The 12,675-nt window shown below is 34.1% G+C and overlaps 1 protein-coding gene across 1 annotated transcript; it reads right to left on the minus strand.

Moving 5' to 3' along the window:
• Positions 1-809: 809 nt before the first annotated feature.
• Positions 810-1,244, minus strand: LOC133814703 (uncharacterized). Its single transcript, XM_062247631.1, has one exon. It carries the CDS (start codon positions 1,242-1,244, stop codon positions 810-812), a length of 435 nt encoding a protein of 144 aa, XP_062103615.1.
• Positions 1,245-12,675: the final 11,431 nt, after the last annotated feature.

A 12,675-nucleotide genomic window follows, 5' to 3' on the forward strand; every position in this document is an offset into this window, starting at 1 on the left:
TGGCAGCGGGAAATGGTCCTTCCTCGTCGCCTTATTCAGCTTGCGGTAGTCAATACAAATCCTCCATCCCGTCATAGTACGAGCAGGGATGAGTTCATTGTCCTCATTTTTTACCAGAGTTATTCCTCCCTTTTTAGGCACCACTTGAACAGGGCTCGCCCAAGCACTGTCAGAAATAGGATAGACCACCCCCGCATCCAACTAGTTAAGTATTTGCTTCCGAACAACATCCTTCATAGAGGGATTTAGCCTTCGTTGAGCTTCAATGGAAGGTTTGCTATCTTATTCCATAAGAATTTTGTGCATTACCATTGGAGGGCTAATTCCTCGAATATCAGCCAAAGTCCACCCAATAGCACGTTTATGGGCCCTCAAAACCCTCAAAAGTTTTTCTACTTCACCTTTTGACAGCAATGAAGAAAAAAGAACAGGCAACGTTTCTTTCTCCCCCAATTACACATAACAAAGATGCTCCGGTAAAGACTTCAACTCAAAGACTGGAGGCTTCTTAATAGGTGGTATGGGGCGCTCAGGCACTTGCCCCAATTCTTCAAATTTCTTCTTGTAATATGGACCATAAGAATTGATCCATTTCACATACTCATGAGTCTCCCAATCCTCCTCTTCATTATCATCACCCGACGCCAAAGCCAATTCAAGAGGATCATTAGTAATCCTCTTTTTCGAAACCACCTCATCAATCACCTTAACATTAAAGCAACTATCACTTGCTCTTGGATAAGACATAGCCTTAAATACATTAAAGACCACTTCTTCCCCTTGAACTCTCAACCTCAACTCACCCTTTTTCACATCAATTGGGCTTGCCCGGTAGCCAAGAATGGTCTCCCAAGAATAATGGGAACCTTTGTATCCTCCTCCATGTCTAGAATAATGAAATCCGTTGGAAAAATAAACTTGTCTACCTTGACTAGCACATCTTCAATAACTCCCCTTGGGTGCTTGATTGATTGATCCGCGAGTTGAAGAGTAATAGTTGTAGGCTTTGCCTCACCAAGGCCAAGCTTCCGAAAAACAGATAGAGGCATGAGATTGATACTTGCTCCAAGATCACAAAGAGCATGTTTGCATTCAAATTTCCCTATAGTACAAGGGATAGTAAAACTCCCTGGATCTTGAAGCTTTTGTGGAAGTTTCCTTTGGATAATTGCACTGCACTCTTGAATAAGTGCTACTGTCTCAAAGTCTTCCAACCTTCGTTTCTTCGATAAAATCTCTTTCATGAATTTCACATAACTCGGCATTTGCTCCAAAGCCTCAGCAAATGGGATGTTAATGTGAAGCTTTTTAAACACCTCACGAAACTTTGAGAATTTTTTGTCAAGAGAATTCTTTCGGCGTCGTTGTGGATACGGGATTTTGACATTAGAATCAACAACTACCGGTTGAATCTTCTCCTTGGTTGCAAGGCCTTCAGTAAAATTTTCCTCCACTTGGGGCTCAACTTTTTCACAACTCTCCTCTTCTTCTGCCTTTTTTTCTTGAGTCCCCTTTAGAGAAGGACCCTAAATTTCTTTCCCGCTCGTCAAGGTGATAGCTTGACACTGCTCCTTAGGATTTACCATAGTATTGCTAGGAAAATTCTCTTGAGGCCTAGTATTCAACATATTGGCCAACTGCCCCACTTGCATCTCCAAATTTCTGATGGAGGATCTAGTCTCAGTCATAAACTGAGTTTGAGTGTTGGTGAGAGTCAATAGGGTAGCCTGCAATTCACTAGGCTATTCTGTAGGAGCTAGTGGCATAGGTTGCTGAGAGGTTGATGCTTGTGGTGGAGCTTGAGTCATAGGCCATTGATACTGTGGTTGAAACGGTTGTTGTTGTTCCTTATTATTTCTCCAAGAAAAGTTAGGATGGTTTATCCACCCTGGATTATACGCGTTGGAGTAGGGGTTGTTGTACGGCCTCTGAAAATTACCCACTGCCTGGACTTGAGCTTGATCTAATGGGACATTGTTGGGATCTAAAGTAGCTTGGCACTGGTCAAAAGGATGAGGCCCCCCACACAATTCACACATTACTTGGGCTTGCACAACTTGGGCAGACATGGTATTTTGTTGCAACTGCTTAGTTAGAGATGCAACTTGAGCAGTTAAGGCTGTGATTGCATCTAGTTCATGAACCCCTGCAACCTTTTTATTACTACACGCTCGTTCACTTGGCCATTGGTAATTATTAGTGGCCATTTCCTCTAAGAGCTCATAAGCTTCATTAGCACTTTTGCTCATAAACGCTCCTCCCGCTGCTGCATCAATGATTGTGCGAGTGGTACTGCACAAACCATTGTAAAATTTGTGGACCAACATCCACTTCTCAATACCGTGGTGGGGACATTTTTTGATCAAGTCTTTGAACCTGTAACGCCCTACTTCCTTAGAGCCGTTACTAAGTGAGTTTTAAGACAAAACAGTGTGCAATGAGCTCGCTAACCGAGGTTTTTAAACAAAAGTGTGACTAAATAAAAGTTAAGGCTGTAATCTTAGAAAAATGCGTCGTTTCAATAAAACTTCTAGTATTAAACATTTGGGATCCCAAAAGAAGGTTTGAAAACTATTTACATCTTGAAATGAGTTTACAGTTGATTGATCATAAAAATCATAGATTATTACAGCCATTTTCGAATAAACCCCCAACCAAAGCAGTCGGGCAGGCCAAACATGTACGCGTCGCTTCACGCTCTCCGTACTCATGGTTGGTTGACTCAGTCTTTGCCCTACCTGCAACACGGAGCACCCGTGAGCCGAAGCCCAGCAAGAAAACTCATGCAGAACATAACATATGCAAATTATACAATTTATCATAACAGATAATCCACACATAAACAAGTCAACCATAGACTAAGCAAACACGGCCATGCCGTCCCCGAAGCCTTACCGAAGCCTGGGGTCTCGGTCTTCGCCGCAGGATCTCACACATATCCTGTGGGTCCCGGGCCCTGCCCTGACCATAGCATCCCATGTGCTAGGTGTTACTTCCGGCCCCGCTGCCGTTCTCGGCCTTGCCGCCCTCGGCCATAGCCGTGCAATTCACTATAATCATATATAGCATAAATCAAACACATTCAAACAAATATCAATTCATTTAAATCTGCACCCTAACATGTAATGCAATAGAGGGCCATGCCCGGCAATCATTTCATCATGCAACATGCAATATAGGGCCGTGCCCCGCAATCACACTATGGGCCCACGCCCTATCCTACGGGTGTTATAGTTTTCTTACCTTAGTTCCAAATGCTTTAAATAGAAAATGACGGCCCCCGAGCACGATCCACTTCCCGAGCACTAGCTTAACACCTAGTCACAACCAAGATAATGGATACCAATAAGATTAATCTCCAATGAGTTTCTAAACCAAGTTCTAGTACTCGGAACGTTGAAATTCACCAAACATTGTAAAAGACTCAACCCCGAGCACCCTAGGTTAAATTCCCAAGCCCAAATTCTCAAAATCCCAAAATTCCTTAAGCGCCCCGGCATGGCCCAACCATGCCGCGGCATGGCCCCCAAACAGGGCCACAAAAACGCCCAGAAACAGGCAAGGGCCGCGGCCCTACAAGGACCATGCCGCGGCCCGCCCTCCATCCTCAGCACAACTTAGCCTTCAAGGGCCGCGGCCCTCCAAGAACTATGCCGCGGCCCGACCCTTCGAACCCAGAAAAACCCACCATTTTCAAGCTTAAAACCTCACCTAAAGCCATCCTAAAGCTCCCAATTCAAAACCAATTAATAATCACAACATTAGGATGGTTTAAACAACACAATTCCACCAAAAATCCAACCTAACACTCACCAAGATCCAAATTCCAAATTTCTGAAATTTCAAACCTAAAACTCAAAACCAACCATAGAAATTCTCAATTTCAACCATCAAACTTTAATTTAAACCTTACCTCAGTTGTAGAATCGTTTCCCAAAGGATCCCATGACCTATCTTCAAAGTTTCAAGCCTCAAACTCCACCTTGAATATCAAAAACCCATAAACATTCACAACCCAACAAAATCTCAGAAATTTAACTTGAGAAAAAGAATTAATTGCTTACCTTTACCCTGATTTGTTCTTGGTTAACTCTTGAGCTAAACCTCCAAATCCCACCATCAATTTTCAGAAATTCAAGCTTGATTTCTCCTAAGATTTCTGTGGATTTCATGAAAGAAAGAGGAAAGAAAGAAGAAGAGGAGAGGGTGGAGGCTGGGTCGGTTTCTCTAAGTCTCCAAATGGTTTATTTGTTTTGTTTTTATAACTTAAGTTGGTTACCTCAAGGTTCGGGGTACCAAAATATCCCCGAGGCAAAAATGGTAAAATCCCCCAGTATTCCCGCCTAGACATCCTAACCTCAAATATATCTCCAATTATTTATTTTCATAACCCAATATCAAAAATACTCCTTGACTTGCCCAAAGTAAATTATAATGCCCCGTTGTGACTTTCCTCGCTATTCAGCTCTAGGATCGCCTCGTGCCGAAAGTTACCAATCACGGAAATACCCACATACCACTGTGGTCTCAACAGTCATCACATATTAATACAGTTATGCCCAACATGGCCAAAATTACAATTATGCCCTTCAAACACAATCCGGGCCTACATGCATACTAATATACATAGTCATGCATCTCAAATAATCAAATAATCGAATAGTCACATAACATGCTTTAAATCATAATCATGCATTTAATTCATAAAACCACACATAAATCCCAACTTGCCCTCCTGGCACACTAATCAAGGCCCTTAAGCCTTATTAGCGAATTTGGGTCGTTACAGAACCTCTCCCATGCATCATACAAAGATTCTCCCTCAAGTTTAGAGAAGTTATTGATCTCCCCTCTCAGTTTAGTAGCCTTAGCATGTGGAAAGAACTTTGTTAAGAACTTCTGAGCTAGAGCATCCTAAGTAGTGATAGTATTGGACTCGAGTGAATTCAGCCAACTTTTCGCTCGCTCCCTTAGTGAGAATGGGAACAAATGCAATCTAATGGCATCATCACTCACCCCATTCATCTTGAAAGTGGCACACAACTCCAGGAAATTGGCTATGTGCATATTGGGGTCTTCAGTGGGGAGGCCACCAAATTGAACTACAGTTTGGACCATCTACAAGATAGCAGGCTTGATCTCAAAATTGTTTGCCTCTATTGCTGGATGACGGATGCATGAGTGTACCCCTGTGACAGTAGGGAGTACATAGTCCCATAGAGGTCTTTGACCAGCAAGATTATGATTTTGTGGTGCTCCCCCGCTCATGTTTTCCACACTGTTGTTATTAATATCTGCTGTAACAACAATGGAACTTTCAGCCCTCTTTTTTCTTCTGTTTCTCTTGCACTTTTTCTCGATCTCAAGATTAATTGGAACTGGACAGACAACTCCCCTTCTACTGCGCATATAAGGAAAGTACTTGAGATAGAGAACAACCGCATCCAAACAAATTAGAAATTATTTAAAAGACAGCCAAATTAGAAAAAAAAAATTAACTATTTTAATATTGATAATTTTTCAGTCCCCAACAACGGCGCCAAAAACTTGTTGCAAAATTAAAGCTACGCAAGTATACGTAATCGCTTTTGTAGTTTATTTCAGTAAGACTGATATTGTTCCCACAGAGACTGATTATCAAGTACCAATAGTCTATTTTATTTTCTATTTGGTAATCAAAAATTGAAAAAGATTTAAATCTAAAATAATAAATAACAGAGCTAAATGAAAAACAACAAATAACAATAATCTTGCAACAAACTTGATTCAAATATATATAAGAAATTAGGGATTCTAATCTCCTCTACTATCCACTTTATTATTCATTAATGCAATCACAAAGATAATTCTTCTCATTAAGATGAAAGACATGCAAAAGTGTTAAATATTCAGGTTAAGAAATATAAAACTTGACCTAATGAAAATTCTCTATATTTCTATGAGAAATCTAAACAATAGGAAACAATGAACTCAGCCCTAAATCACATAGACCAATTTGATACTCTCGTTCTAAATTGAAATCTATGTCTATTCAATTTTAGCATATCCAAATCTCACTTATCAAATTTTGATTTGAATTCATAAATAGCATGTAAAAGGTGCACAATCAATCACATACATAATAAATACAAATTGAATGGATCTTAGATGAAGAAGAAATTAAAAACTTGCTTTAATTCATAATAAAGATTCAAGAGATTCAATTAAAAACCCTAAATAGAATTTAGTTCATATTCATCACTAAGAAATCCATAAACATGAAATTAACATAAACTAAACATAAAAAGAGAAGAAAAAAACTCTAAATGATAGATCCAATCTTCATCCCAAATCACTCCTAAGCCTCTTCTCCCAGTCTAGGTCTGCAAAAAGTGCCTCATTTTCTCTCCTTGATCATAATTTAAACCTAATTAGCATTTTTTTAAACATGAAAGGACCAAAACACCCTTAATTAAAAATATGCATTTTTCTCATTTGTAGACGTATCCTGTGGCCGCATGATGTCATTCCTGCGGTCGCAGGAATGCCCTGGAAATGCCAATTCTCTTCTGGACTTGCGATCGCAAGACACCAATCCTGTGGTCGCAGGAAGTGCTTTGAAACATCGTTTTCCACCAATTTTTGTCATTTTGTCGATTTTTCCACCATGTTTCCACACCTAAGTCACCTATGCCATTCGACACCTGAAAACATACAAAAACTAGCGTAAAATAGAACAAAGAAAAACAAACACCTAATACTTTACCTGAAAAACACATGGATAAACAAGTCTAAAACTCGTTTATCAACTTTTATGTATGCAAATATGAGAACAAATATTTTATACTTTTCTTTTGAAAAGCACTTATACTATTGGTTGCATTTTTTCCTATTTATTTTTTAGTTAATTTAGGGTATAAGTTTAATTTTTCTTAAGTATTTTTTGAGTTATTTTTAAATTTGTTGTGGGTAGGTGTGTAGTTATTTTAATGTATAGTTTTATTTTATTTTTTTGCACATTTTTTTTATAGTAGATTTAAGTTTCATTCAAGTATACTTTTGATATTGTTTAAGTTTATATTACATATATGTTGGGTATATAATTGTTTTTGTGGGGATTGATGTCTAGTTATTTTTTCAACACTTTATTGTTGTGGGGTTAATGTCTAGGTGATTTGTAGTTGCTTTTACGAATCGAATTATACTAGATAAATATCAAGTTGTTTTTCAGTTAATTTATGAGTTATATTCAGTTGTTCTGATGTATATTTAGTTTAGTTTTGACACATTTTAAAATGCAGTCTTAACTTTTTCGAGGTTGCTTTTGTTATATATATATATATATTATTTTATTTTTGGTTGATGCAATGTGTTGATGTTTAGTTGATTTGCAGTTGACGCCTCGTTGATTTTGGATTGATGCAATGTGTTCATGTCAAGTTGATTTACAATTGTTGTGAGGTTGATATCTTGTTGATTTTAAGTTAATTTTTGACACCGTATTTTTTTAAATAAAAATTTTTGAAAACAATATTTTTGAAAAATTTAGTAAAATTGAAAAAAAAAAATTAGGGGTCACAAAAATATATATGTAACAAAATATGTATATATGAAATTATCCCTTCAAAATACAGTTGAATATATATTTAATAAAAATATTAATATAAATTTAAATTTTATAAAATATTATTATTAGAATAATATTTAATACAAAAATTTTGCCATAACAAATTTTTTTAGTAATTATATTAATATAAATTTAAATATTATAATAATATTTAATACAAGACTATATTTAATGATTAAAGTAATATAAATTCAAATATTATAAAATAACATTATTATAATAATATATAAAACATAATCTTAAATTTTATTAAAAAATTTATCTTTTATAATTAAAAAGAAAACATGTCTAGCTTAAATATATATATTTATATTAAATAACAACAAACATAATAAATATATTGTATATAAGTGTCAAATAAAATGATTGTGTAACTACATAATAAATTAGAATAACCGTTCTTTTTTATCAAGAATAAACAAGTTTTTTTTCCAATCATTAAGTTGTGTTTTGAATAATATCATGAATATTTTGTATCTTGAATATGGTAGTTTGTGATTAAAAAAATTATCATTTTTTTTTAATATGGACAATGTTGTGGTTTAATTTTTCTTTTGATATGTTTATGCCATTCTTTTATGTATAATATTATTTATTTTTTAAAAATTTATATGACATTCATAAAAATATAATAAAAATAATTATTGAATTTTCTAAATAAACATGTATTGCATGTTGCTTGCTCCTAGTATTTATATATTGCTTGCTACTTATTAATTAATTATGTTAAATATTCATATGTGATCAAATTTAGGCGATGTCTCTTTGTCACAATATTAACACATGTATGTTTTAAAATAAAAACAGTAAAAATAAAAATAAAGTTTTTGAATTAATTAAAAGCAAATAAAATATTTTTGATAAAAAAAAATCAAAACAATTTTTTTAATTAAATTAATACTGAAACAAAAATAAAATATCTTCTTGGAAGCACTTTCTTTACCCATGTAAGCATAACTAAAATTTAAACTTAAATATCAAATCTCAATCCAACATTGAAATAAAAAAAAACTAAAATCCAAAACCACAAAAATTCACACACAACAGAAATAATAAGATTGTAATAAGATTGAAATTAACACTATTAGATTTCTCATTCACGCCATCGCCAATATTCCTACATGCACTACAATAAAATATGCATTTAATAGCTATGTGGGGAAGACATTATAGACATTTAATGTCTCCACCTAGGAGAGACGTTGTCGAAGAAGACATCATAAGTGGCCCTACGATGACTCCCATGGGGAGACTTTGTATACATTCAACGTCTCCCCCTGGGAGTCATTGTAGGGTGTAATACACCCTACAATGACTCTCAGGGGGAGACGTTGAATGTATACAAAGTCTCCCCACGAGAGACGTTGTAGGTACCCTATGATGACTCTCACAGGGAGATTTTGTAGACATTCAATGTCTCCCCCTGGGAGTCATCATAGGGTACGGTGTATGTTTTCACGCCCTACGATGACTCTCACGGGGAGATGTTGAATTTCTACAAAATGTCTGAGTGTGACATCCCTAAGGTAGGGTACATCCGTCACATACTCGTAATTCCAGGGTTATGAGTATGTTAGGCACTTGACCAAATGAATTAAATAAAAAGATACTAAGAAATACAGAAAATTCAAAACTTTTATATAAACTTATTAATATAAATTATTACATGTATGAATACTTTAAATTTAATGTAGCCATATGAAAACCCTAAACCACTATTGCATTGCTACTGAGTCCGTGCTCCACAAGTTGCTCAACATCTAAAGTCACACCTGGAAAAATGTTGGAAAATAACATAATGAGCTAACGCTTAGTAAGTAAATCTCATGTATACACATACACATGAATGTCGTGAGATTGAAGTACACATATACTAATATGTTGACTTATATACTTATGCATTATATTTATTGCTCATGCACTTTCAAACTTTACTTTAATGCTCTTTCTTTTACTTTCACATTTTTATGGGCCCAAATTTCACTTGTGCACACTATTTGATTCGGCCAATGCCTGCAGGGCTTGTTACACATATCATATAGAATCCCATGGGTTCTCCTCCGGCTAGCCATCATCACAGCTAGGCTCATCATAACACTCATTTCATCGTTGCCATACCTGCCATACTTATTACACATATGGAGGAGAAAGATGGGAACATGGCAAACATATCTGAATGGTCAACTCTGACCTAGCCCACACTTGTGGGCAGCCACTATAAGTCTTATAGACCTCCATCTTCTTTACTGAACTTACTTAATTGCTTCATCGAAACAGTGGCACCCTTTTTAAACATCTTATTATCACTTTGCTTAAGTCTTATGTCATTAAAATGTTTAACTTTACATAAGACTTTTCAAGGAATTTCATAACTTTTTCTCATATTCATATGCATGGTCTTATATCACATAATAATGTATCACATAACTTTACATGCCATGCATACATGTAGATGCTAAAATGCCAATGTTCACGTTCATGATTCATGTTTGATGGTATTCAATCAAGGCATTGTATCACATCTCATATAACTCAAAACATCTTTAGTCATAATACATGAAGCTTTAAGTTGGTGGCGTTGTTATACATTAACGTAGAGCTATGGCCCAGGTCTAAGGTTTCCAGCCTAAAAACTTAAATGCTTCACATATCATAACATATAACAAAATCATGAACATAAAAGTAATCCACATATTCATCAACACAAGAACACATACTTGCACATAATTCATATCAATCTTAACCAAGTAAGATAGCTTTCACATATCACGAAATTCATCAATTATATATCGCAAACCACCATTATGATATTCATATAACCATTCTTCACATACTTATCATATGCATCATCATCATCCCATACTTAACTCATCAATTATACACAATCAATGTAGTCATGCATCTTACACTTAAGCACAAAATGTGATATTTACTACCTTAGGTCCTTAGCTTATTTTAAAACTGCTCACCAAGAGTCAATCAATCAAATCCATACAAATCTTATTCAAGACACATCATTTATTAAATTCTATCAAAATCGTAAATATACACTATTGATAGTGTATATTAACAATACCAGAAACTATATAAATGATAATAATAATTATTATCAACGTAATTGCAAATAACTCTTCATATAAAACCATGCTTTAAACCTTGCTCATAAGATAATGTACTCTTATGATAATAATAATAATAATAATAATAATAATAATAATAATAATAATAATAATCACAACAACAATAATAATTATCATCTATAAATAAACTTCTTTCAATATTAATAACAAAATACCTCAATAACAATACGTATGTGAATGTATATATTCAAATAGTCATTTTATAAAAGAAATCATATTTTTAACATAAAATTGTAATAATCGATATAATGATAATAATGTAAATATAAATATTTATATTATTATTAATTAGTCATAATATCAATCCCAGTGATATAATAAATATACTTTCTCCAAAATTTACTGGTCTTACAAATATCAATAATTGTAAGAAACTAATATTTGATATTATTTTAATATTCAAATATTAACGAAAATATTAATATACAATAATAATTGTTAAATAATAGGTTTACTATAAATCACACTTTTCATGTATATATATATTTACATGAACTTGTATTCTTTATTTACTTAACAAAACAATATCAATAATAATTAAAATTAATTAATCATAATAATTTCCATATTAATAGAAAAATCAATTAAATATGTATTTTTATAATTTATTTAATATCTGATATTTTCTAGAAAATTGGACAGCACAATGGCTATAAAATGGACAATCCCAAACTCAAAACCTGTATCAGAAATACATATAATCTCAGACAACCAGTATAATTACAGAAAATATTCAATATATCAAGAATATATAATTATATAATATAAATACACATAATAACAATTACTCTAATCAACAACAATATAGGTCAAAGAATTTATACCACAATAATCGGGTTCCACAACAAGTCAAACGATGATTTTCTAAAACTCAAAACGAACTTCGGAACCTCGTACACTAAGTTTCGACCGTCGATCTACAGTAGATCGCGGTGGCTCGTGGTGGGCCCACCACCCAACTAAAGTAGATTTATGACCAATTTATTGGGTTTTGAAGCCCACGACACGAGGAACACAATGGTGGTGACGGATCGACAAACGGATGCCCGAGGTGGCTGAATCGCAACTTTGAAGTCGCGGGGTGGCTGAACTTAAATCGATCAGTTGAGGTGTTTAATCGGCGAGTGAGCTCTAGATTCCCGCGTGGTCGATAGTTCGGAGATCTTTGAATCCAACAGTCCGGCGCGTGGCTATATGTGGCGGGTAGAAAGTAGTCGTGTGTCGTCGGCAACAGTAGCACACAAAGAGGAGAAAGAGAGAGAAAGAAAGAGGAAGAGAAGGAGAGAGAAAGAGAAGAAATTTTTTCGGAGGAGAGAGATAGATAAGCTACGGGTAAAAGGTTGAAGCCTTTTTTTAAATTACACTTGGACCCGAAATATTAAAATTCTTTTCAAATAAGCCCTTTAGCAAAACTTTCTTAATTTTGTAAAAATCTCCAATTAAAATTATATGACATCTAGGTCCAATACTTGACTACTCAAGTTTCTCTCTCTTTAATCTCGTTAATAACATAAAATCATATTTTAAACACTATTTTTCCATTACTATTTCTTAAATTTGTAAACTTGTACATTTTATGTATTAAAACTCTGATTTATAATAAAAAATGTATTATGAAAATGTTGGATATTACACTTGGAGTCATCATAGGGTTTTGTATTTTTTTAATAAAAATAATTAAATAATTATTTTAAGTATATTAATTAATGGAATTAAATAAATTATTTTTTTTTGAAATAGAAATAAACATATTAATTAAAAAATCTAAACTATATACAAATTTTCATTAATAAAACCGAAATGTGTATATATTATGTTTTTGCTAGCTAAATATAGAAAAATATAATATTTGTTATTAAACATACAAAATTACAAATATTACACTAGCTAGCTAGACATATAGTAAGGAAAAAAAAGTAAACAAAAACA

This window comes from Humulus lupulus, chromosome 2, assembly GCF_963169125.1.
Source record: "Humulus lupulus chromosome 2, drHumLupu1.1, whole genome shotgun sequence".
Classification (NCBI taxonomy): Eukaryota; Viridiplantae; Streptophyta; class Magnoliopsida; order Rosales; family Cannabaceae; genus Humulus; species Humulus lupulus.

Coding starts and splice junctions, on each gene's coding strand:
- LOC133814703 (XM_062247631.1), bottom strand. CDS start 1,244: ATGAAAGAGATTTTATCGAAGAAACGAAGGTTGGAAGACTTTGAGACA.